Genomic DNA, 27836 nt, shown 5'->3' with positions numbered 1-27836 from the left:
CCTGACTCCGCCCACATCCTGCTCTTAAATCCACCCACTTAAAAGAGGCGGGAAGTTGATCCCGATGGTTCGACTCATCTTCCATCAGCTGAGGATGTGAGAGTTAGTTTTTTAAAGCAATAAATTAGAGACGTACCCTCGGTATAACAATATAAATTAATCTGATGTAGTTCCTGGTATCACATGTAGGGGGCAGCAGTGCCACACCTGAGGAGCGACACACACGAATGAGTTGCATTCCAAATTTATTGTTGCATCGTACGTAAAACACCTGATAAAAATGTAAGAACACCTGTAGAGCACGAGATCCGTGTAAACATCGATATCGTATATAAAGCCACATCCGTACATTCAGTCGTGCATAAAAGATGAAGAGTAACACAGAGCAGAGGCGTCATCACCGAGGCGCACCTGAACGCCTCACCGCCTCCCGCAGGCAGGGGGGGGTATAGAGATATCAACAAGGGGGATCAACATACTGCATCATGCAACAACAAGTACCACTTGAATTCATATATCATCATCGTTGTCGTCATGGCAACAATCGTGTTCATTTCACAGTCGTGTTCAGGAGTGCAATCCAGACGTGATCGTAGAACGATAAGAGCTGCCCGAGGTTCTGGGGGTAAGTTGGATTGTGCGCTAAGCCCCCCCCCCCCACAAATGGTAGGCTCAGTCCGTTAGCATGACGTCATGATCTGCATTGTTAGCCTGTTAGCTTTAGTTGGTTGGCAGTATCGTGTATGTGGAGGGTTCACCGTTAAAAAATAGGCAAGTAGAAAAAAAAAAAGCAAATATTTTGGAGCTAATGTTAGCTTATAGCTAGCTGGTGAATGTGCTAGCTTGAGAATAAAGATCCAAATTTTAAAATTTCATCAGTTGGCGGGAAAAAGAAAAAAAGAAACCTTTAAAGCATTAGCATGCAGTTCCCATGCTAAGTGATTTAGTAAAATGCTATAGCGCTCCATCGCCACGGTGACGCTAACATGCTGCGCTAGCGGCGTCTGACAGCCAGAGAGATTGTCTGTTGTTAGCACTGATGGTAAGAAAGAATAAGAAACAATCATCTTCACATTAGCAGTTGATTAGCCCTCTAGCTAGCAAATATTAGCTTGTAGAAATGTTTGTGTAGCTAACGCGTAGCACAGCGGCCGTTGGTGATTGTTTCCACATTCTGGAACGTGGTTGTTCTCCGTCGTTTTTAAATAAATAAATAAATGAGACATGAGCTAGAAAGTTGTTGATTCTGAAAACCTCAACCCAGGGTTTAGCATCAGGCGGCTAACGGCTAAATGGTAGACCCAAATATTTACTCAATCCACTATTTCATGTTCATTATATATTTATAATTTTAATTTTTTTTTGTTTTTGTTTTGCTGGGGTCACGCAAAATAGCAGAGGTATGCTAACTTTTTTGGTTTAAACGTGCATTTATGGGTTTATTTTTCCATCCAGAGGAATCGTGGCGGTAAAATAATCACCACCTCGACTCGAGTCCGGATGGAGATGGAGGCGGAACCTGACTGGCACATGCACAGACAGCCGGCGCCATGACAACCACACGAGTTTTTCATCACGAATCAACCAAAATGTGATGCAGGAGGAACCCTAATCCACCCGGTTCTGGACGCTAACGACTCGCTAACGCTGAAAATTAAAAACAAAACAAAACATGCGAGCGTTTTTATTTCGATCAGGTTCTGTTTTGCATCCCGAAAAATTACGGATGAAACAAATAATCCTTGGGCTGGAGGGGGAGGGGCCAAAATTTAAGCCAGACTCGCCAAATAATTGTCACTATTTTGATTCGGAGGCGTCGCTGCCCCTTGGTGGACGAATTAATACCAACGTCCTGAATGTCTATCTGATCATTTTCATGAGTCGAGAATAAATTAACCTTTCGAGGGACGCGTGGGGGCGGGAACTCCTCCCTGAACTTATTAACTTGGGAACTCAACTAATAGCATCTGTGCGGGGAGCCGCCATGTTTGATAGCCGTTAGCGACCTTTAAGTTCAGGCTGAGGAGAGCAGGAAATGAGAGGCTTTTAGCTCCGCCTCCTGTAATTAAAAGTCTGAAAGCTAATGTGACCCCACCCCCTTCCCATGTATGGATGTGACGGTGCTGATGGAGCTTCTTCTGGATGATCACTGATGAAGGCACACCACCGCCCTGACGCCGCCGCCGGGCGCCGCCCTTCATCGGTGGTTCTGTTATAATACACCGTCTGTTTAGTCGTGGCTGAGGGTTCGAGGCAGCTCATTGGTCAGGATGTGCCAGCGCTCCACCCTCACCCCCTTGTTCTTCAGGCAGTCCATCCAATGACGGAGGGCGTCGCCCTGGGATTGACAGCTCAGACAGACGCCGCCTGGACGGGCAGCAAACGACAAGCGTTAGCATAAAATGGTACCAAGCGCGTTGCTAAAGGACGCGTGACGGCGAGCGTCTCACCGATGAAGTCGTTGGAGCGACCCAGGTCGTAGTCCCACACCGTCACCTCCAGCGTCTTATTGGTCAGCTCCGACAGCGAGATCTCATAGAAGAACTCCTGAGCAACAGGAGGCGGAGCCACGTTAGAACCGGGGCTATACCAGGTCAGAACACCGGGAGGCGCTGTGGGGCCTTACCTCGTTAAATTCAGGGTTCAGAGTCTTCTTCATCACCGTGGTTTTGTGTTTGGACTTCTTCTGCAGGTCAGGCTTCAGGTATCTGAGGAGAGACGGATCGTCAGAGTGAAGGAGGCGTCGCCCGCTGACCGTGATGTCACGGCGGCGTCAAACAATAGACATGCAGACTTTACCTGTGCATCTGAAAATATAAGTTATGAAAAAATGATAACGAATGAATAGAAATGCAAAAGTCCCGAGAACCCACGAGCTACGTCTACTCCACCAAAGAGAACGAGATCCGGTCTCACTGATGCTGTATCCATCCGCCAACGACATAAAAGGAGTCGTTGCCGACGTCCAGGTGAGACTCCGCCTTCAGGATCAGACGGGATCACCTGAGGACTCCGGTCCGGTTTGATGCGGCTTCGTTTTCTAAATCCCTCGACTTTTCTTTCGTCTCTTGTTCCGTCCCGGAGTCCCAGGAGGAACCGAAAGCCTGAACTTTCACCCCTCGGCGCTCCGACGGTGCCACTTCCTTTTCCTTCCTGCCACGAAGCGGGCGCTTTACCCGCAGACGCATGATTGATCAGGAAGTACGACGACCGACCCCCAACTTTTGGAGTCTCATTAGCGCGTTAGCGTTAGCGGCGGGGATGCTCGGGATTGAAGCGAGGCGTCCGTCTGTCTCCGTTTGAAGTTTTTAGTCTTCACAACTTCATTTTGTTTGTGGCGACGTTTTATTTTTTGCTGTGTCGTGTTATTTCTCTACAGATAAAGACTCCGCCCAGTCGCCACGGCAACCTTGTTTGACTCTTGAACTTTACTTCCTTCTTACATTTTGACGTAGGGGTCGGAGAACCCGTTGACATCCATGGCCGCCAGATGGGCGCAGCGCCTCACGCCCACGCAGAGACCGCCGCCGTGACCTCCTTCGCCGCCGCCGCCGCTGCCGCCGCCGCCGCTGCCCTCCACGTCTTTCTGCTCCGGCGGCAGGAACTGCAGCGACAGAAGAAGACGTCCTCTCTCCTCCAGGCTGTGCAGCTGCTCGTTCTCCCACTGCGGAGACAATCAAATCAACCAATCAGATCGCTCCGATTGGAACCGGCGCGACCAGGAGGTAAAGTAAAGTGGCGCGAGCTTCGCTAGCTGCAATCAAAACCAGATTTACTTTAAAAAATGACAAATTAACATGAAAAAAAAGCAAAATAAGAACCTGGAGACGGAACCCGTCAGGTTTAAGATGGATTATTTTCCTTTTTATAACGTATTTGCGCGCTTCGCTGGCGTTTCTGACAGGTTATGATGGAACAGGGGGGGCGTCTGGATTCATCATCCCGTTAGCGCGTTAGCCGCGTAAGTCGCGACCGGATGATAGAGGCTTAAATCTGCTTTTAGTCTCCGGTGGAAATAAAAACCGGCAGCTGAAGGAGTCGATTGTGATGTAATCCAATTTCATCCTGATGAACTGGAAATTTAATTTAACCTAAAACGATGGACGGAGTCCCGTTTCCTTTGACAGACGCGCTAATACGCTAAAAATAAAGCGACGCCCGCAGCCGAGCTGAAATTAAAAATGTTTTTGAAGCCTTTTTCACATCTGACTGCGCTTCAGTTTTATAACACATACAGAAATTATTCATTTTTATTTTAATCTCAAAAATCTGCTGATAAAATAGAAAACGTGTTTTTATGTCCTCCTGAGGCGATTCCACGAATAATAGCTGGATAATAACCGTCTTCAACTTTCAATAGAGTTTTTTCTAGTGGGCGGGGCCTTAAAACGACCATAAAACCACCAATAGAAATGCGTTGACTGAATTTTGGTGAAACCGGATCAGATTTTGAGGACAAAACTGATTTCACAGCTTTTTTTGCTAACTTGTTAACGCTAGCAAGCTCGGGACGCAATGAGTTAGCAACGTAGCTAACTGTGTGATTCTGCGTGATCGATACGATTGGCGCTAACGTTAATAAACAGATAAATACCTGACCTCAACGTCGAGACAAACACGACCAAGGTCCTTAAACTCAATGCCAAATAAAGGCGGAGTCAATGCTGTGGCTCCGCCTTTATTTGGAGACCTTATCAGGTAAATGTCGTGATATCGTTACAGTCTACTTTACCTGATCTTCTTGTTTCTCCAATAATCAATCAAATAACTGGATTGAAATTGAATCACATGATCAGTGACTCAGTGAAGGTAGACGTACTATGGATCCGCTCGCTGACGGCATTCGTTAGCTGAAGCTGAGGAGATCAATACTGTAATCCTCCGTCTCCTCCGCCCCCGTTTCTCCTGTGGCGAGGCTTCCTCCCCTGTTCCCCCTCCCCCGGCCGTCACGCCTCACGTTGACCGACTCACCCGTCACACTTTGACCTCCATCACGCCTCAAACGCTTCCGTCGTTCTGCTGCTGGACCGTTTCTGTTGATCCGTCCAGCTTTTCTTTTTTTCTTTTTCCCACAATCCTTCACAACAAACTGCCGCTGAGATGAGAACAAAGGTCGGCAGCAGATCGATGGTGACGAGTGGGAGTCGGCATAGCTTGGCAGGATTTCTCTCCCGCCTTCTATAATTGGTGGGAAAGGCACTCGGTGGGTGAACCCTGGCCCGGTTCTCGTTTCAGACGGATAACATTTACCAAGCCTCTCGAGCTCGAGTCCAGAACCAGACCTCTGCTCTGGTCACGCTCCAGTTCTCCCGTTTGAAGCCCGGATGACGGGCCGCCGATACAGGGTCGCAACTCCGACCCCCAGAGTTCAACCGGAGTCAACGACAGTACGCAGATGAAATTATAATCCGACCCTGATTCAGGTTCTGTTCTCATTCCAGACCCACAAAACGTGTTTAACGTTTCTTTGCTTTAACCAAACGTGACAAGTTTCAAGTGGATAAAAAGTCTCCTGAAAAAAAAAAAAAGCTGGGTCTGATCTCGCTTTTTAAATAAAGATTAGCGTTAATGAAGAAGTGAAAACTGTTGTCCAATCAGAAGAGAGCGTCTCCATCCGACTGGACCGCTAGCCATAGCTGCTGGTCTCAGATCAGTCTGCACACACAGGAAGTCATTAACTGAAACCCGGTTTGGCACACACGGACGTAAATTGGTTGAACACACCAGAGGATTTCATGAGCAGTAAAAGACCGGTGTGACGACAGCGCTGAAGGCGGGAGACTAACGAGCTCCCCCAGGTTAGAACTGTAGGAACCGCCACACCGACCTACACAAATCTAATTGGACCCAGAAGTCTTGTTTTGATCAAAAGACTTAAGGAGTCGGTCAATATAACACATTGCCAATAAAAGAGTAAGATGAACACCAGAGACGGCTCGCCGGATGTGATAGATGCTGCTCAGAGTACCTGTAGCCTGTAGCCATGGAAACGTCTTAGGAATCCAAAAAAATTCAGAACCAGATGACAAAGAGGAGATGAGTTAACATTACAGGTTTAAACTCAAGAATAAATTGCAGACAAGTCCAAAGGCAAGACCAGCAAGTCTACAGTCAATACCAGCAAGTTCAGAGTCAATACCAGCAAGTCTAAAGTCAAGACCAACAAGCCCAGAGTCAAGACCAACAAGCCCAGAGTCAAGACCAACAAGCCCAGAGTCAAGACCAACAAGCCCAGAGTCAAGACCAACAAGTCCAGAGGCAAGACCAACAAGCCCAGAGTCAAGACCAACAAGCCCAGAGTCAAGATCAACAAGTCCAGGTCAAGACGAACAAATCTAGTGTCAAGACTGACAAGTCCAGAGTCAAGACCAAAACGTCTAGTGTCAATACCAGCACATGCACAGACAAGACTCTTCCAGAGTCAAGACCAACAAGTCCAAGAAGGACTTTCTACAATGAAACAAACCAAACTGGCATTAGAGAACTGCGAAGGATTAAAACTCACCTCTTAGTGGAAACACGTCAGCTGTTGTCGGGGGGGGGGGGGGGGGGGCGTTAGCAGTTCTAGTTTTGGGTGAAGTGAGGACAAGCCTCTCGTCACCAGCTGATCCACACCAAAAAGCCAAATCCCTGTCTTCATGTACCGAGGCATCTTCTCTCTCCACGAGGGTGACTCTATTCATGGAACCGTTTTAAGCCCCCAGCTTATGAGGAAATAATAAAATGGAAAGATCCAGCTGGAGAGCAGACCATTGACAACAGATGGTAGCTGCTGGGTTGAACCCAATCTGATCGTTTCAGCTCAGAGCTAACGCTTCAAAAGCTAAAATATAGATTTGTTAAAAATGTGAGAACCTTTAAACTTAAGCATAATCTAAGCATTTAATTCCCAAATGTGTTTAATCAGTTTGTATAAATGTCACGTTTCCCGTTTTCTTTTAATGTGATTTCACTGCAGCGTCGGATTATTTCCTTTGGACATTTAGTCGGAGGTTTTTAAGTGTTTCAACATAAAAGGTATTTGACATTAAAAATTTAAATGAGGCTGAAGATGTAAATTATAAAAAACAAGTGAATGTTTATCACAAGACCCAAATAAGCATCGAACTGGAACCCGATAGAAGAACCAATAAACTAGAACCCTTCCAAAGACGTGACGTGAGTCTGGACCAATGAGGTTCAGGGTGACCTAAAGCTTTGTCCCTCACCCGATGACACGTCTTGGGCTTAAATCTTCAGGTTGGACAAACCACCTGAAGAATCACCATCCAGTGGAGGGTCCAGGTCTTCAGGAGGAAATTCCAATGACCGAGAACTCATTTTTTGAACTTATTCAGAGATCTGCACCAAAAAAAACCCAAGGTTGCCCCAGTGAAGCAGAACATGCCCTCGTCTGCACAAAGATGAATGAATGAACTGAATAAAGAAGTTTTAGTTGGTTAAAACTGAAATTAAAAAGCCAATCATGTCACTAAATACCATTAAAACCATTGAGGACTTTCAATCAACATTAACCACCTCTATCATGACCAACAACGAAAACGGTCCTGGCAGTGATGACAAACAATGACGCCGCCTGACTTCCTGTACTGGGGGGCACGCCTTGAACCGATACCAAAAAAAGCCCAATAGCTTTTAATCTGATGTATTTAACACCAATGTCGACGTGTTTGCTGCGAGAAGCACAAAGTCATGCATCTCCTTCACTAATCCAGAACATTCTGTCCCGTCCTCGGGACTGAGGGGACGATCCTGCTCTCGGAACCGTTCAGAGACTTCCAGAGGTCTTTAAGAAATGTGCGAGTTGTCCATAAAAATGAGATGTAGTTTCAATTCATGACAGTTTAATTTCCTGGAAATGATCCCAGGCAAACGAGCGTGTAATGAGGACTAATTCAGATAATAGGTTTCACACCAGTCTATCCGTTAACTGCTGACAACAGAAGTTCCTCGTGGATCACAGGACTGGAAATATCAGGAATGACGCTCCACTTTGTTCCAACTCGACTAAACATGGCTCACAGTTCTCATTCCTAACATAAAGGACCTTTAATGATGTTTAGCGTAGCATGACGATGGCATTCAGGAAGCACTCGTCACGTCAGAAACATTCCAACTCAAGCAGGTCTGGTTTGAACCTGAGGTCCGTCAGATTAGCATGGCTTAGCTGTTCACCTTTTCTGGTTCGTTGGTTGATTTATCAGTAGATTTATTTAAACACTTGGTGGTAAGAGGAGGAACTAACATGAGACACATCATGCTCTGTTTTGCAGCTAGGCATTTCCGTATGCTAAGCTTGGCTATTATATATCACGATTTAAAGTTTAAGCACCAACAGATCTGAAGTGTCAAACCCGGTGAATATTTTATAACTCAATTTACCTGCGACTAAGCATTTGGTCACAGTAGAATCGAAGCTGCTTTCATCCTGTTTTCTCTGAACAAACCGCCATCTCATTATTCGATCTCTCTTATTTGAGCCCCGACAGCGAATTTCCACCTGATGCCTCCTAGAAGCAGCGGATGTCGGACGCCAGAGGGTCCTTCAGGCCTCCAGGCAGAGGAACAAAGATGCGACGAGGACTGACACCTTCAGATGTCGTCTGGATCTGCTGAACGTCTCTGACCTTATTCATGAAGGTTCCTCTCAGTGTCATAAACGCCGGTGGTGATCTAGAACGAGAACCCGAACCTCTGAAAGCAGGAAAAACCGATCCGTCGAGAACCGAACCTGGACTTACTTTTACAAATATCGGTAAAGCTGGAAGCCTCAAAATGGACACGAACCAATGCTAACTAATGGCATCAGAAAGAACTAATAATAACATGTTAGCCTATTGAAATGAACTAATTTTAACATGTTAGCTTATTGGAGAGAACCAATGCTAACATGTTAGCCAGTTGGCAAGAAATAATCTAACACGTTAGCCTACTGGGAGAAAAACCCTGATGCCAATATTGGGAAAAACAACTAATGCAGATATATTAGCCTATTGGAAAGAACTAATGCTAATGCTAATGCTAATATTGGGGGGGGGGTAATGCTGGTATGTCAGCCTTTTGGAAATAACTAACTTACGTTCTAGTGAGAGCATCTGACGTTTACCAGTTTTCCCGTTTAAACCAGTTGTATTAAACTAATGTCATCCTGCGTGAAACAGCAACGTTCAGCTAATGCTAACACCTCGCTAACATCCTGAAGGATTATTTCTGTCAGAATTCGGGTCTAAATGTTGACGGTTTCGGTTCTCAGAGGTCAGCGATGGTTTTTTTTTAATACGTTTGAATTCCTCGGATTTATTTCTGCTGTGATTTTTTTATAACTCGTGTTTACTCTCCAGATAAAACTTCCTGAATCGACGTGACGCGACTTTATATTCAGGGCCTGAAGTGTGAGCGCAGCGGGTTGGTTTGTGTGTGTGTGTGTGTGTGTGGGGGGGGGGGGTTCCTCCTCAGGGTGTTTTCTTTTTATTTCCTGTGGACCATCTCCATCCTCATCTGTCCTTCCTCCCCCTCACCCTCCTCTTCCTCCCTGCTGACGAAGTCTCTCTCCTCCGTCTGAATGTCTCACACCGTCTGACCCGCCCCTCGCTCCCGATGGCGTCGCCATCTTTAATCTGACACTCATCGGGGGTCAGGTGACCTCGTATCTGTCGGACTCTTACCTCCCTCAGGTAGCAGGATATCCCCCGGAGGGCTTCGCCCATGGCGGTCGGAGAGGGCAGCTGAGGAAGAGGAAGACATTCGTCAGTGGGGGTCCTCACGGGACCAGGACGCCATCATCGAGGGGGGGCTAGGGGGTTACCGGGGGAGGGTGTTCCAGGCAGGTGTGGAAGTGTTTGGTCTGGTCCGGTTTGACCCGCTTCAGGGGAACCCGGGACTCTCCGATCAACTCATTATGAGTCAACTTGTCCTCGTCGCAAACCGTCAACCTGGAGAGGAGGAAGAGGAGAGGAAGAGGAAGAGGAAGAGGAGGAGGAGAGGAAGAGGAAAGGAAACAAGATAGAGAAGAAAAAAGAGGGAGAAAGGGTAGAGGAAGGAGAGAAGAAAAAATTAGCGCAAGGGGATAAATCGTACGGGAAGAAAGAGGAAACAGGAGAGGGGAAAGAAGAAATAAGAGAGGGAATATGAGAGGAAACATGAAGGAGTGAGACAACATGAGAGAAGAAAGAAGACATGAAAAGGAAAACTCATGGGGGAGGAAAGAGAGAATATGCAAGAGAGGAAAGAGGGAAGAGGAGAAAAAGAGGAAAATCATAGGGGAGGAAGGAAGAAAAAGAGGAAACAAGGGAGGAAACAGGAGAGAGAAGAGGAAACAGAGGAAAGCGGACAGGAAATAGAAGAAGCAAGAGAGGAAACAGGACAGAGAAGAGGAAAAATGTGAGGAAGAGGAAACATTAGGGGAGCACAGAGAGAGAAAAGAGGACCCGAGGGAGGAAATGCGAGAGGAAACACGTCTCGTTCACTTCCTGACAGTAACATCCACTTCGGGTTTTTTGCCTCAGTAATAATTTGACTCAGTTTTCAAATCTTAAGCGATCATTAAATCGTTTTTGTCCCAACGAGACTCTGCTGTTGGATTCCAGACAAGCTCAAACGAAAAAGCATCACGACCAGAACTCATTAAGGTTCTGGCGTCGGAGGGGGCAGTGAACGCACCGCCGGGTCTGATCTCTGGAGGAACATCTGAGGGACGTGGATAAAACGAGTCGTGTCAGCCAGGATCACCTGAACGCAGCATCAGGACCAAACTAGGTTCAAATCCCTCCTCTATGTCCAGAGGGGATGGGGGGGTTACAGAGATGACCATCGTTAGCGCTGGCCGCTAACGCTAACGCCTCAGGAGACGCCAGACGGAGGGACGTGAACTGATGAAATCTCCTCCAAGACAAATGGAACTCTGAGCACGACTCCATCTGTCTGGCAGCAACGCCGACGGTAAAACGAAGCCGATGGTTTGGCTGATTAGAAGCAGGCGTGACCACGAGTCGCGTTGGCGTTCGTCTCGTCGTGTTCGGAGTTTCTCTGCTCCGAACGTCGGAACGGGAAAGACAAATGTGACAGGAAACAAGAAAATGTGCAAGACTAAAGAAAGAGGAGGTTAAAACGTCTGACGCCTCGCGTTCACGTGTATCCATCCACCAACACGTGGTAAAGAACGAGATGCAGTCTCAGATAATGTATACACCCACCAACACGTGGTAAAGAATGAGATGCAGTCGCAGGTAATGTATACATCCACCAACACGTGGTAAAGAACGAGATGCGGTCTCACTAATGTTGTATCCATCCACCAACACGCAGTAAAGAGCAAGATGCGGTCTCTCTGATGTTGTATCCATCTACCAACACGTGGTAAAGAACGAGATCCGGTCTCTCTGATGTTGTATCCATCCACCAACACGTGGTAAAGAACGAGATCCGGTCTCACTGATGTATCCAACTGCCAACACGCGGTAAAGAACAAGATCCGGTCTCACTGATGTATCCATCCACCAACACGTAGTAAAGAACGAGATGTGGTCTCCCTGATGTTGTATCCATCCGCCAAGGTACTAGTGTAACAATAGCAGGGTGTTAGGGCTAGCACCCGCTAACATTATGCTATCCAGGTTGCTACGAGTTTTAGTTCCACATCTCCAACCTCCGCTCTCAGACCAGCCATCTCCGGTTTAAGGTGGACGGTGCGTTTGAGGACCTGCTTGTGATTTATCTCACGTATTCAGACGCGTTTGTCGGCCACACACTCGAGGTTTGCTCACAATTACACGCCGTCTTTACTCCATGTTTAGTTGAGATTAAACGTTTGCTCCTCAGTAATTAAAGCTTTCCGCTCTGTTATTTTTGATTATGGATGCCCTCCTCCGGTCGCTGTCCCACATTAATTCATCCTGTTAGGGGGCGGAGACACGTCGCCCGCGCTCACGGCGTCTCCATCGGAAGCGTTTGTTGATGTCACCTGATGAATTCTGGGCCGACAGTTAAAGACGACTGAGCTGCGAGTCTGAATGTCAAGAAGGGCCCGTTCTTGATTAATGGCTGTAACGGTAATCAGTCTCAAATTAGACCCCCACCCACTCCCCACCTTCGCGCCCCCACCCCACCCCCAACACAAACCTGAGCGTCTTCCTGTGCATGTCGTCTTCTGTGATCCCGACATACGTGAGCGTTTCGTTCCATACGGGATTCAGAGAATTCCGAATCGTCCTCGTTTTCAGTTTATTGGCCTGAAGGACGGACAGATTGAGAGAAAATTGATTTTTATTCCACGGCTCAGTTCCAGTTCCACCTGGATTACATGTAATCCAGACTAATCTGTGGACTGGATTAAATTGAATCAGGGTTTCGAAAGTAAATAAATGCTCAGAGTTTCATTTCAACAGTAATCAACTTGTTCTAAAGTTCATTTATACTTTGAATACAAATACGTCTTGGTTCAAGCTGGTCCACAGCTAGACCCATCATGTGGACATACGACCACTAGAGGGCAGCGACAAATACAAATATTAAAAATGTTGATGTTAGGAGGTTGTAGGATAAACCTATTAATTGATATGTGGAAGCTACGATGCTCTGAGGTCATTAAACACATCATGGATTATAATTTTCGTTATTTCCTGTCCAAAGTCCAGTGAGGTATAGAGTTGATGTTGTTTGGTGAAGTGACATCACCATTTGAATAAATAAACGTTTAAACCTTTGAGGGGCCCCTAATCGATGTCTCGGGGCGACTGGGGCCCCCTGCTGGTTCATGATGTGATAACAGAGGAGACGTCTCACCTTACAGGCTCCAGGCAGCAGGTGCAGTTTGACATACGGGTCGGCCAAACCGTTGAAGTCCATGGGCTTCAGGCCCTGCGGAGCAGAACAGTGATCGACAAAGACAGACGATGACATTTCAGTCAGGCGAACCGCGTCGGGCTTCCTGGTGAAGGCAAAGGAATAAACAACTAGATGTTGATTGAACGAGCACCTGGACCAATAATCTGCTCTGGGACAAGTTCTCCCATCACGCCGAAGGGTTCTGTCTACCAGCAACGACATACCGTCAGTGACGTTGTGTTTTTTTACATTCTCACCGCCAATAGGAACGCTGAAGGGTGGACTGTTGGAGGGGTGGTTGCTATGGCAACTTCAAATAAGCGTCACATCGAGAAACAATCTGACAGCCATTGTGTTTATAGAACACTACCTATAGATACTATCTATAGAACACTGTAACTATAGAAACTGTCTATAGAACACTGTAACTATAGAAACTGTCTATAGAACACTGTAACTATAGATACTGTCTATAGAACACTGTACCTATAGATACTGTCTATAGAACACTGTACCTATAGAAACTGTCTATAGAACACTGTAACTATAGAAACTGTCTATAGAACACTGTAACTATAGAAACTGTCTATAGAACACTACCTATAGATACTATCTATAGAACACTACCTATAGATACTATCTATAGAATACTACCTATAGATACTATCTATAGAACACTACCTATAGATACTATCTATAGAACACTACCTATAGATACTATCTATAGAACACTGTAACTATAGAACACTACCTATAGATACTATCTATAGAACACTACAGTTCTTTGCGGTCAATACGTTCCAGGAACCACATGCAATTGAACCACGTGCGATCTCAATGGCGATCTATCTTATTATTTACGGTAATTTAAACGTTTCTGTTCCCTCCCCATACTGATATTAAACCACCTTTTTCCCCACACTCTGATAGACTCTTTAGAGCACTTTTGTGTCTCACGAAAGTCCGAGACTGACGGAACAGAGCGCACTTCCGGATGCCATCAGCCAATAGAATGTGCGTACAGCGTCACATGACTGCCTGTTGAAAATCCGCGATGGGGTCCAGTCGCAATCGATGCGTGAATGAACGAGGGCATACTGTATACCTATAGAACACTCTACCTATAGATACCATCTATTGAACACTATCTATAGAACACTTTACTACCTCTACACACTTCCTATAGAAGGCTCCATCTCTATAATACTACCTACCAGCTATAGAAACCTCTGCCTACGGGTACCAGCAGTCTTTGTAGTTTAGTTATAAAGGACGGTGTGAACATTCTTTATGTAACACTGTGGGACAGAAACATGGTGGACGAACAGAAGTCGATGGTCTCTTCTATTATTTAGTGATGATGGATAATAAAGGCAGTGGGGGGGGGTTGTGTCGGGCCAGAGTCTCCTGAAACACCTTCAAGAGCTACAATCATCTGTAATTCCTGTATTACAACAGATCGTTCGAGCCGTGAAGACGTTCCCACACTCGTGAACACGCGTGTTGATATTTCTACCACCTGCTGGACTCACCTTGGCCCGGAGAATCGTACAGTGCAGCTCGCTGGAGTTCTGTTCGTATCTCAGATCGAACTCCAGAGTTCCCAAAGCAGCTGAGGAGAAAAGACACGACGGCAGGGAGGGGAGACAATTATCATAAGTCAGAAATAAAGATGATGCACGAGCGTCGCATCGCTGAACGGGGAGAATGACATCGTCAGAATAAATTGAAAGCGTGCAACAAGAACAGAAGGAATATCTCAGGAGCAGGAAGGAAATCCAATTTAGTGGAGCGGCTCCTGTCACACGAATCTCAACACATGTCAGCGCGGAAAATCATCTGAGGAGGCGACGCAACAACCGTCAGGGTTGGTTACAAACAGGCGGCAAAACCGCGTTCGTACGAGCAGCGCGCACAAAGCCAACGGGTTGGCGTTCAACCGGCGCCGTTATGTAAGGCGACACATGCAGCATATGATTCACACGGATTAGAACAAATATATTTCAGGAATCGGCTGTCAAGAACACCAACAGTTTACACAACATGTTGTGTTCGGATGTTAAACCGCCGGCGACTGTCTCAACCTGTCCCGGTTAGCATCTGCTCCGACAGACGAAACGATTAGAGTCTAGTGTTGGACGATCGGTCGGGTTCAAACGGTCACCAAAGATATGAAGCAGTTAAACACGCACAAAACAACGACAGATGAATACAAACACGAAGACCAGAACCACAGATGGGACTTTGGACTCCTCCTGAACCGGTTTCAAGACGAGGGGCAGCCAATATAGTCCGTTGGGTGCAGATCTGAGGATGATGGCAGACGAATTCCACCCGGTCTCAGGTTGTTAGTCTCACTGGGGACGTTAAGGAAACAGCTATTTGGATTTGTTGCCTTTGGTTCTGCTGGTTCTCGTGTTTTTGTTGCCTGGTTTTATCCTAAAGGGAACAAGGTACTGGTCTGCGTCGGTTCGGATCCCCGCTGGGATGCAACACAAAGTTCTGCTTATGTGGGACATACAGTATTTCAACAGAGAAGTTAAATACATATTTTGAATTATTCATTAGGTTTGAGCTTTCAAGAAGTTGGGTTGGCGGCTCAGGTTGGGGGGGGGGGGTTGTCCTTAATAATGAGGCGTCCAAGTGAAACCTGGTGCCGACTGGACAAGCGTCTCCTCTGAGGTTCGCTTCTCATTAATCACTGATCAGGTGAGTCGACCGCAACGGAATGTGAAGGGAATCCAGAATTATGCGTCTGGCGTTAGCCAGACTTTACGACGCTGATAAAACACGACTGGCGTTAGCATTAGCATGTCGGCGCGGTTTTGGAAGGACCTGAAGAGCGGCAGTTAAACTGCCGTTTGGGCTGTCCCCTGAGGATACGCCCGAGTTTGAGCAAAAAGAAAGAAATTTTTAAAAAAGAAGGGCATCAAGCTCTGGATTTAAAAATATAGCTGAATCCGAGATGTAAATGAAGATTTGCGGAACGAGGTGTTGTTGAATTTCAAGTGTTCACGACTCCGATCCGAACCGCCTCGGTCTCAGGATGGAGATAAACCCCCCACTGACTTCTGAACGCTAAATGGAAATCGGGGCGCTCTCAGCGCTCTATGGAGTTAGGTCATATCATGCAGGCGTTTTAAATCTTGATATTTACGGTCCTCCCACCCAAACGGACACCCATCAACAGAAAGAACTGCAGTCCACCCCCCCATCCCACCAACAGTCACGATGAAACCTCCACAAGAGCCTCTGATAAAAAATCTTCTTTGTTTTTGGACGTCTGTGATTAAAGACTTCCAGTCTGTCGGCGCCCCCTCCCTCCGGCTTGCCTGCCCCCAAATCTTATTATAAAACTCAAAGAAAAAATTCATCTCCGAGTGACGGAAAAGACAAACACGCCGTAATGAGGAAATACAGATCCTAATTAGTCGTCACTTTACAGAGAGTCTGGCGCCCTAAAACAGACCATCAAACACGATTTATTCCTCTATTTTATTTTTTTTTGATGGGAAGCATCCAGTTTTGTTCTGCTCAGCGATTGAAACACATCTAAAGCGTCCTCGTTAAAAAAAACTAAACTAAACTAAAACGGTAAAGATGGGAAGTATCCTCGCGAAAACTGACGCTGTTTTTCAGAAGCTGCATTATTGATGTTATTTTGACATACAGACATGAATTATTTATCGGTCGACTCTCTAAAGTGAATCCTGAAGCCAAAGACGAATCAAATCTGTCGCTGAAATTTAACGACTTTCGGTAACAACCTGGTCACTGATGGTTCTAACTGACTACTTATTCCCTGGTAGTGTTCTAACAAGGACTCACTTCGGCACTGCCGGACAGGTCAAGAAACTTTATTTTAAACAAAGACATTCAATGTTTGGATAAAGTTCTCACGCCGTTTGGACTAGTTTGCCTATTTTTAGGCAAACTTACGTTTGTTTTCCTACACATCCAACTGGACAACAGATGTTTGAGGTCTTTGCTTGTTAAACGGACTGATCCAGATGAGGCATCGACCAAACTGGGCTGGAATCCAGAAACTCTACCAGGAAATCTGGACCCATCATCGGGACCGGGTCAAAGTTCAGCCCAGGTATTTCCTCGGGTCGCCTGGAGGAGCGAGTTGACCTGACTCCCCAGCAGCGCCAGTCCGAATTAACAGAAGTTTTTGGACCATTTGGTAACCATGGTAATTTGGGTGATTTGCATCGTAAAACCAAATTGGGAACAATCCTGATTGGAGTCTCGAGGTCGACAGATTCTCGACGACGATCCTGGACTGAAAGCTGATGCTGATTCGACCCTTCTGAGGCGACGCCCACCAACAAACAAAAACACGCCCACGGCGAGACTCACTGCAATCGTCGCTGTCGGAGCTGTTGAGCTCCACCGACGTGTCCACGCTGCTGGTCAGGGACAAAGACCCGCCACCGCCGGACCTTCCGTGAGCCAGGAGAGGGGATAGGAGATTAGCCCCGCCCATCCTGGAGGCCTGGGAGCCGGGGCTGAGGGACAGCGGGGAGGAGGCCGGGTTCGGGGATATGAGGGGATTTGGGGAGACGGGGCCAGGGGAGGTCGGGGATAGGCGGGGGAAGTAGGCGGAGATCTGTCGGATGGGTCGGATGGGGCCAGGGCAAACGTCGATGGCCATGTGTTCCTGGATGGAGATGCTGAGCTTCTTCCCTCTCTGCACCGTCATAGAGTCTGAAAGAACAGCAGAGGTCAGATTAGTGATTTACTTCCTGTCATCCCCCGTCAACCAATCAGAAGGTAGCACTTCATTTGTTTGGGGCGAGTTCAGCGGTTCCGACTCTGAGACAACAGCGAAGACCATCTTGGAACACACCCCCCCCAGCGGTTCAGAGTCATTATGAAACGTCTCCAACTTAAGGAGGACTCGCTAATGACTCATCTTAAGTCCACGTCTCTGGTTTTTGTTGCAAAGAACTTAAAACCCTTTGATTTGAACACGCGGCGATAAAAAATACTTCTGGTTTGAGTCTCAGCGTAAAGAACCCAACAGCTGGAGTCTTCGCCGGGTCGCTCCGACTCCGGTCTCGACTAATGGAAAGACTCTGGTCTTTTTTTGACACCGGGTCGGACGCAGTTTATCCCCGGGAACAGGAAGCAGACAGGAGGTGTTTAATGAGACTGGATCAAAGTGTGGCAGACTGGTTAAACTGGGATCGTTAGGTTCTGGAGAAGCAGCGGGATGGCAAAGGAAAATGAGACTGGTGGACGGGAGAAAGGTGTACAAGGTGTGGAAACAAACGGGAGGCGAGCTGCTGAAGGGTAAGACGGCGCTCTAATGAACCCCCCCACCCCCCAGGAAGAGGCTCTAACAGCTTCAGAACATCACGGTATCCTTCAGAGAGGAGCTTGTTAATCCGTACCCGCCAGGTCCTCGTCCAGCGGACCGGGGAAAGAGTTTGAAACGAGGCGGCGCTAGGAGTGACGTCACGTGACCACGAGGAAGACCTCGGTTGAAAGTACGACCGCGTGACGAGAAAATAGAAATGAAACGGCCGCCGTCAAAATGTTTCCGTTTGTGTCCAGACGTCCAGATTTAATCAGCTGCTTTCATTGACATCAAGACGATACCGTCCCGGTTGAGACGCTCCACAGGCCGTCGTCTCCAGCCAGGCAGAAGTAGACGAGCCGACGATCAAAACGGAAACCTTCACGATCGTCTAGTTATTTGATTCTGGGAGACAATGTTGTGTAGTTCGAATTTGACTTTAATTGAAATTGATAAGGTCTCCTTATCAGTAATCCAGCCTCCCAGAAATGTGTTGCTGTTTATACCCCCCCCCCCCACAAAGAGGTTTTTTAATTTCCTCGTTAGAGCTGGAGAACAGCTGATTTGTTGATCATCGGAGGAAATGAACTACATAAATTCTCAGACTCGTATGAACTCTCGAGGCGGATCCTGCGTCGGTTCTGGATCCACTTTCAGATCCTGGCCTCGGATTAGGGGGTGTGGGGGGGGTTCATGTTCGTGACACGTGTCATCCATATTCCTCCGGTCTACAGTTGGAGCTTCCTTCGCGTGGGAGTGGGAGTGGGAGCTGCTGCAGCGTCGCAGTTGTTGTCATGTTTAATTCAGGGCAAGCAGAATTTATCGGCAGGAACGTTCCCCCCCCCACTTTAAAACCAAACGCTGCTCGACAGGAACGGCTGATCGGTCGCACTGGGATTACCAGTGAGCGCTAATCCTATGCTAATGGAGGACAGATGACCCCGCCCCCTTTAGACGTCCGATCTCACCTGACACCTTTATCCTCATCCAGGTGGACGAATAAATTTAAAAAAAAAACAACGCTTGTTTGTGGCGGCACGGTGGCGCAGTGGTTAGCGCTGCTGCCTCACAACACGGCGGACCCGGGTTCGAGTCCCGCTCTGTGCGGAGTTCGCCTGCTCTCCCCGTGTCTGCGTGGGTTCTCTCCAGGTTCTCTGGCTTCCTCCCACCTCCAGAAGCATGCGCTTCAGGTTGATTGGCCGGTCCCAAATTGACCATAGGACTGAGTGTGTGTGTGAATGATTGTTTGTTTCTATGTGGCTCCGCGGTGCACTGGCGTCGTGCCCGGAGTGTCCCCCGCCTCACGCCCTGAGGCTGCCAGGATGGGCACTGGCTACCCCGCGACCTGCGTTAGCAGATTAAGCGGATTTGGAAAATGATTGAATGAATGAACGCTTGTTTGTTTTATCCGTCGGTGTCGTACCACCGGACGCCATGAGGGGGCGGTGTCACCAAAACCGAGCTCCGACATTAGAGGGTCATGAGAGGTCATGTGATCCATGATGGAGCAAAACTGAAACAACAAGTACAACGCCTGAACTGTACCACCCAGGACATTTATCTGGAAATCAATTTGATGATCAATAAAAAAATTTTATGACTCGGGAGGAAACAGAAAGAAGTGTTAGCTAGAATAAATTATAGCCAACTCAGGATAAACAGGACGAGTTATCGATCAGCGAGGAACGGTAATCACCTCGTCAACGTCGCCAACGGATGATGGATCGCGTGAGCAGAAACGAACGTTCGTCCAGAGAGACAGGAAATGCCTGCGATTCAAAGAATTCACAGGAAATTAGGATTCATTCTGTCAGATCAATAACGTCTCCAAGCGACGGCGAGACACCAAGACGTGTCAGACGCGTCTCCTGAGGGAAACTCCTCTGCTCCGGAGAAGAACTACGATCCAGATTCTTATTTTTGCTTTATTTTATTTATCCACCGCGTTAACCGGATTTTACAACTACATCAAAATTTATTGGTTCTTTTTTACGAAATAAACTTCACTTGCAGCTGATTTGTGATATTTTAACAAAATAGGAAAAAAAAGCGTTTTTTTTATAAAGGTTTTTATAAATAAAGCAACAAACTGAAGGAGCTGACCAGCTCAGAAAACACGTGCACGAAAATCAACAAACACAACAAGCCAAACAACAACAATAAAACAATCAACAACAACAAACCAGTAAACAACAGCAAACCTAACAAACAAACCAATCACTGTGAAGTTCAACCGCCAAAGACCGACTCGTCGCTCGTTTTCAGGTCGACCGTCTTCCCGGACGACCCGACGGACACTAGTTGTTACCATTTTGGTGTTTTCTCCAAACAAACACACAAACAACCCGAAGACGTTGACCTGCTTCTGCTTTGGTCAACGTCTAATCACCGAAACACGCCGGCAGAACGTTTCACACGCCTCCAGCGTTTGACGGATCTGAAGGTTTTGTCGGTTCCAGACGGTTCTGGACCGCTTTTTCTGCTGGACTCGGCAGTTTAGAGTCCTCTGGAGCTCTCGCTCTCCTTTCTCCCTCTCTCTCTCTCTTTTTCAAGTCTTTCTCTCGGCCGTTCTCTGCGTTCCTCCGATTGTTTGTCCTCTAAAACTACAGGATAGCACATCTTACATCCGACGATGTTGCAATCGGTGCATCCAGCGTCGGATCACCAGGGGCACCAAGTTCATCGTCGACAGGATAACGGGTAACACCTTAAAGTAGCTAACACAGTTGATTAGCATTAACCTAAGAATTCATAGCATCTTACGGTGCGGAATTGTAGCTACCACATTAGCCATTACAGTTGAAATTAGCCAGCTTTAGCTACAGTAGCTAAAATTAGCAAGATTTTAGCAACAATTACTCAAATGAGCTAAAATTAGGTTTGATAGTCGAAATGAGCAAAAAATTTTTATAAAAGTTGAACTTGAGTTAGCTGTAGTTGTGCTAGCTGAAGTTAGCTAAAATTCATACTGACAGCTAACAACTTCCCCAACTAGCTAGTCAACAACATGATGATGTCATAACCTGTTGTTGACGGTCAACAATCCCTGTGGTAACAACAACAACAACAACAACAACAACAGCCGTAACAAGAGGCGGCGCGTTTCTTCTTCTACGGTTAAGGCAGACAAGACGCTACAACGACGCATTACCGCCCCCTGCTGGTTGTCATTGATCAACACCCAATGGATCCAGTGGGTCCAGTGGGTCCAGTGGGTCCAGTCAGTCCAGTCAGTCCAGTGGGTCCAGTGGGTCCAGTGGGTCCAGTGGGTCCAGTCAGTCCAGTGGGTCCAGTGGGTCCAGTGGGTCCAGTGGGTCCAGTGGGTCCAGTGGGTCCAGTGGAACCGGATCGGTTGAACAGTTTCTGCAGCTCGATGTTCCGTCAAAGACTTCGTGTCCGATTTTAACAGAATTTCCTACGAGTGTTTGAACCTCCGGAGGTATTTTTGTTTGTTTGTTTGTTTGTTTGGTTTGTTTGTTATAGATGACAGGTTGAAAGTGAACTGAATATTATGGGATGTAGTGGAAGTATAAAAGTAAAGACTCCCCTGAGTGCAGGAGAATAGAAGAGAGATGGAGGAGGAGAGAAAGAACCAAAGAAAGACCGCAGTGAAGAAGAAGAGAAGAGAAAAGGAGGAGAGGAGGAGGAGGAGGACAAGAGGAGGAGGAGGACAAGAGGAGGAGGAGGAGGAGAGGAGGAACCTTCTTACCTTCTGATGGAGGAGCAGTGGAGTCCAACACGAACAGGTGATCGTTCGCACGCGGGTCCGGACTAACAGGTGGGGAGAGGAGAGAGTGATGGAGAGAGCAGAGGAGGGAGGGGGGAGAGAGAGAGAGAGAGAGAGAGAGAGAGAGAGAGGGGGGGAGGGAGGTGGACTTTTAACCCTTCCTCCTCCTCCTCCTCCTCCTCCTCTTCAGTGTTTAATATCTTTTCTCTGAGGCTCACAATCATCTGAACGTCAACAGCCATGAAGCTCTTCCTTTAATCACATGTTCGAGTCCCCCCTCCCTCCCTCTCTTTACCCCCCCCCAGTCTCCCTCCTTACCCCCCCCCCCCCCCCAGCATCTGTCTCTTTTTGTCTCCGTGTAATTTGCCTCTAATGATACACGCGAGCTGAACGTCCACACGGACACGTTCACACATGGACGTTCAGCCAAGCTGCAGTCTTCACTCCTCCCCTGCAGGAAAGGGTGGAGATGATCCGCCCCCCCCACTCCTGTCAGATACATGTGTGCCCCCCAGGGGTGAAGGAACCCCTCGTTAAAACCGCTGCCACCATCCTCATCCTCCCTGCAGCCGCCCACGCACTTTTATCCGTGGCCACTCGAGCATGAAGCCCTCAGACCGGTTTACATCAACACCTCTGCCCCCCCCAGACCCCCCCAGACCCCCCCAGCCCCCCACCACAGACCCCGCCTCAGACCCCCCCCCCTACAGAAACAAACCAGGAATACCGCCGCTTGATGTTCACAGAACCACAGACAGTCTTTAGTCTGTCAGAGAAACCAAACTTTACTGCAGTTATCACAGACCCTGAACGCACCACAGACCCTGAACGCACCGCAGACCCTGAACGCACCACAGACCCTGAACGCACCACAGACCCTGAACGCACCACAGACCCTGAACGCACCACAGACCCTGAACGCACCGCAGACCCTGAACGCACCGCAGACCCTGAACGCACCACAGACCCTGAACGCACCACAGACCCTGGTACTGGTACCAGTCAGACCCGTGGGTAGAGGACTCTGCTGTCCAGCCATCGGTCATCTTAACGGGTTCTGGGGGGTCGTTTCTCTCAGCCGGGGGACCCATTAGCCCCCGGCGCCTCCTGCTCCTGCTGCTCGCCGTCATTCGTCTTCATTCCTGCGTGACGGCGGTGCAGGAAGCACCGACACAGCGCCAGGGGAACATTTGGCTGCTTCCAAACCATCATCACCAGAAACCCAAAGGGGGAATCCGTTTGATTCGCACATCGAGGCGTCCACATCGACAGACTCAAATACAGTAAATAAAACACAAACAAACAAACAAACAAACCCGATGACCTCCCCGACCACCACCAACACACGCAACGAGTCAAAGTTTGTGGGCAATGTGGTCTTCTACATTAGCCGCTGCAGATATGCTAACATTAGCTTTAGATCGGGTGTTTCCTCAGGTGACACTTGCTAACGTTAGCGTTAGCTCCAGACCAGGTGTTTCCTCAGAACCTGACATCAAGCAGGAGGAACATGATTGGTTCAGATTCGACTGAACGTGTTGCCTTCACTTCCCAAACGCACACAAATTAAATTAAGTCAAAATAATTACTCATCCTTGTACTAAATCTTTTTTTTTACCTGCGTTCTGCTGCCCCCTGATGGACAGAAGCAGGACCTGCAGCTGATTGACGTCCCACCAGAGGTTCTTGTCTCGGTGATAATTGACGATGAAGGATTCAGATAATTGAAAACGTTAAACCGTCACTCGTTCACGGCGCCGACGGCCCGACGGGTGCGACACGCAGATTGAACGTTATTAACCCGACGACCTGAGAGAAATGAGACAAAAAGCATCTAATGTAGCCCCCCCAGCCCCCCCACAAAGACGCTGACAGGTTGACTTCCTCATGTGATTCTCTGCGGCTTCTCTTCAACTCTGATGTCCTCATTAGCCCCTCCCACTGTCTCCTCCAGCCAATCAGATCCTCCCGTCTGGCTTCATCAGCTCGTTCCCTTCACCTGTGCTCCTCCTCCTCCCCACCTGCTCTTCATCCCGTCGTCGGGTGAGACGTCGGTTCGGTTGGTTGAGACGTCTGCGATGCATTCAAGTGTCGTGGGTTTTTTTAATGCTCTGGGGTCAAAGGTCAGCGTCTTGATAGTTCCACTCTCAGGTGTGTGAAGAGGGGCGGGTCCAGACCACACACCTGTCCCTCGAAGAACAACAGGTGAGATACAGTTAAAGGCGAGGTGGAAGCTCATTGGTCGAGACAAAAAGACCTTTTATCCTACTGATGAACTTGGACACGCCCCTAAATGAACGAGTATCAAAAACCTTTTTGGTGGAAATGCAGATGAAGGGAACGAAAGCGTCCTTGAACGCACCACCGATCCAACAAACGACCACGAAGGCATCGTCACGGCGACAAACCGCAAAGCGTTTTTATATAAAGCTGCATCTTTTGATCTGAGTGGTATGAACAGAAGAGATGAAGCTGAACAGAAACAAATATCCTGCTGGGGGGTCCCACCCGATGCCCGATCTTATTAAAGTCGTCAGGAACGTGTGTCGACCCACAGATGACGAGGGTCACACATGTAATCTAACTGTCAATCACACGGGGCACCTCGCACTGAGGTTCTGTCAGGACGCCAATGGAAGGCGTACTGTACCTTTAAATGTGGATTGAGTGGAAAATAAATTAATAAAATAATAAAAAGATTTATTTGATTACATTTGTCATCAATCAATCAATTTTAATGACATCAATCTGTCATCAAAAAGAAGAAACATTAGAAGTTTAAGCAAATGTTTTACCTGCCAACAAGACCCACACAGGAATGGACCAATCAGAGCAGAGGAGGTATCTGATTGGAGGTTCAGGCAGCCAATCAGCACCAGAACCAGACCCTGGTCCAGAACCTGAATCAGCTCCAGGTTCAAATGGAGCTGATTGGCTGGAGCTCCTGTTGCTCATCCCTGAACAGGAAGTGTAGGTCTGTTAGCTTCCAGATTAGCGTCGCTAGCAGCAGCACAGATTGGACGAGTTTATGTCAACATGATGGAAGTGGAGGAAAAACTGAAGGAGGGAAACTAAGAGACTTTATCCCCTCCCCTCTAATGATGATGTCACCACTCTGTCAACATTTTTGCTATTCACACCCATTATAAAACCCTAAACCAATCAAAACATTTCGTTTCGTTTCTACACCAAGGTCAACAAAAAGGGGCGTGGCTAACCTCAAGTCAGTTTAATTGATGGCTAATGAGTTTAATTTTTCACTTTTTCTCTCATTTCCACGGGATCGTCATAGCGACCGGACACCCCAGCCCTCCTTCCGCACGTCCTCATCCGTCTCTTTGACAGCGGGGCGATAATCTGATTGCGGATCTATTTTTCCATAACGTTATCATCGGACGTCGTGAGTCGGTTTAATTATCCGTGATCCGGTTCCAGAGGAAGAGTGTCCCCTTTGAGACACTGTACTTTACAGACACGTCATATGACCCCCATAAATGATGGTTAAATGATGTACAAGATGTACAAGAAGCTTATGATGACTTGTATGCTAGGTTGGACAGTAAGGAGGGAGAGACTGATCTATACCGGTTGGCAAGACAGAGAGACAGAGATGGGAAGGACGTGCAGCAGGTTAGGGTGATTAAGGATAGGGATGGAAGTCTATTGACAGGTGCCAGTAGTGTGATGGGAAGATGGAAAGAGTACTTTGAAGAGTTGATGAACGTGGAAAATGAGAGAGAACAAAGACTAGAAGAGGAGACTGTTGTGGACCAGGAAGTAGCAAAGATTAGTCAGGATGAAGTGAGGAGGGCATTGAAGAGGATGAAGACTGGAAAGGCAGTCGGTCCTGATGATATACCTGTAGAGGTATGGAAGTGTCTAGGAGAGGTGGCGGTAGAGTTTCTGACTGGGTTGTTCAACAGGATCTTAGATAGTGAGAAGATGCCTGAGGAACGGAGGAGAAGTGTGCTGGTGCCCATTTTTAAGAACAAGGGAGATGTGCAGAGTTGTGGCAACTACAGAGGAATAAAGCTGATGAGCCATACAATGAAGTTATGGGAGAGAGTAGTGGAAGCTAGACTAAGGGCAGAAGTGAACATTTGTGAGCAGCAGTATGGTTTCATGCCAAAACAGAGTACTACAGATGCAGTATTTGCTTTGAGGATGTTGATAGAGAAGTACAGAGAAGGCCAGAGGGAGCTGCATTGTGTTTTTGTAGATCTGGAGAAAGCTGATGACAGGGTGCCCAGAGAGGAACTGTGGTATTGTATGAGGAAGTCTGGAGTGGCAGAGAAGTATGTTAGAACGGTGCAGGACATGTATGAGGACTGTAAGACAGTGGTGAGGTGTGTGTAGGTGTGACAGAGGAGTTCAAGGTGGAGGTGGGACTGCATCAGGGATCAGCTCTGACCCCTTCTTGTTGCTATGGTGATGGACAGGCTGACAGACGAGGTTAGACAGGAATCTCCATGGACTATGATGTTTGCAGATGACATTGTGATCTGCAGTGAGAGCAGGGAACAGGTGGAGGAGAAGCTAGAGAGGTGGAGGTTTGTCCTGGAAAGGAGAGGAATGAAGGTTAGCCGCAGTAAGACAGAGTACATGTGTGTGAATGAGAGGGACCCAAGTGGAAGAGTGAGGTTACAGGGAGAAGAGATCAAGAAGGTGGAGGATTTGAAGTACTTAGGGTCAACAGTCCAGAGCAATGGAGAGTGTGGAAAAGAGGTGAAGAAGCGTGTCCAGGCAGGATGGAACGGGTGGAGGAAAGTGTCAGGTGTGATGTGTGATAGAAGAGTTTCAGCTAAAATGAAAGGAAAGGTGTACAAAACTGTGGTGAGACCAGCGATGTTGTTTGGTCTAGAGACAGTGTCCCTGAGGAAAAGACAGGAGACAGAGCTGGAGGTAGCAGAGATGAAGATGCTGAGGTTCTCTCTGGGAGTGACCAGGAAGGATAGGATCAGGAATGAGTCCATCAGAGGGACAGCACATGTTAGAAGTTCTGGAGATAAAGTCAGAGAGGCCAGACTGAGATGGTTTGGACATGTCCAGAGGAGAGATAGTGAATATATTGGTAGAAGGATGCTGAGTTCTGAACTGCCAGGCAGGAGGCCTAGAGGAAGACCAAAGAGGAGGTTTATGGATGTAGTGAAAGAGGACATGAAGGTAGTTGGTGTGAGAGAAGAGGATGCAGAAGACAGGGTTAGATGGAGGCAATTGATTAGCTGTAGCGACCCCTGAAGGGAAAAGCAGAAAGAAAAGAAGAAGAAGAACCGGACTGATCACTGGCCTCATCTGGGACTCCTGAGCTGTAGTTGCTAAGCAACCAAGGGGGTTTCTAAAAGCACCGGTGTCTCCTCTGCAGTGGGGGGGAGGCGGGGGGGGGGTGATATAAAAAAGCTGAAGTCGACTTTGTGTTTAGTGAAGCCGGTTATATAACAGCTCCATAAATATTCCACACGCTGCCGGCGACACATGAATTTGTGTGAATTTTGGGGTGGGTGGATCTGGGGGGAGGTGTTAGCGCAGTCTAACACATCAAGAACCAAGGTCAGGACCCAACAGAATCACAGTGGACAAATAAAGGTTCACATCCCCGTCCCAGATCAGAATCAGGGCTGCGAAGCTGAGACGAACGGTGAGTTCAGGTGCAATCCGAACGTTCTGAGGTTAGAGCATCTTTCACATGCCGTGTTAAAGACATAGAATGATACTGAACCTCCTCTCTGGACCATATGGATATGGATGAAACGGAGCAACAGAAAAAGTCAATGGTGGGGGGGAGGGGGACACACATCACAACGAATCAGCAAAGTCATTCCAGAAACAACAAAGAAGAAACGAAAATCAAGGAGTCACTTCCTCTTCTGCCACTCTGGATTCACATTCACGTCAAATACACTGAAAACACATGAAGTTGTGCTTGTCGTCTGTCCGTCCATCCATCCATCCATCCATCCATCCGTCCATCCATCCATCCATCCA

General features: G+C 47.6%; 1 protein-coding gene across 1 annotated transcript; it reads right to left on the bottom strand.

The window, feature by feature from the left end:
* Window positions 1-246: 246 nt before the first annotated feature.
* doc2a (double C2-like domains, alpha) lies at window positions 247-21920 on the bottom strand. Its single transcript, XM_068337216.1, has 11 exons — window positions 21837-21920; window positions 17185-17532; window positions 14355-14434; window positions 12781-12855; window positions 12118-12227; window positions 9806-9932; window positions 9666-9725; window positions 3444-3664; window positions 2627-2708; window positions 2451-2547; window positions 247-2367 (listed from the first exon to the last, which is right to left on the bottom strand). Exons 2-11 carry the CDS (start codon window positions 17525-17527, stop codon window positions 2231-2233), a joined length of 1332 nt encoding a protein of 443 aa, XP_068193317.1. The 5' UTR covers window positions 17528-17532; window positions 21837-21920; the 3' UTR covers window positions 247-2230.
* Between the last annotated feature and the right edge of the window lie 5916 nt (window positions 21921-27836).

Source organism: Antennarius striatus, chromosome 16, assembly GCF_040054535.1.
Source record: "Antennarius striatus isolate MH-2024 chromosome 16, ASM4005453v1, whole genome shotgun sequence".
NCBI lineage: Eukaryota > Metazoa > Chordata > Actinopteri > Lophiiformes > Antennariidae > Antennarius > Antennarius striatus.
This window is presented reverse-complemented; position numbering and strand designations above follow the sequence as displayed.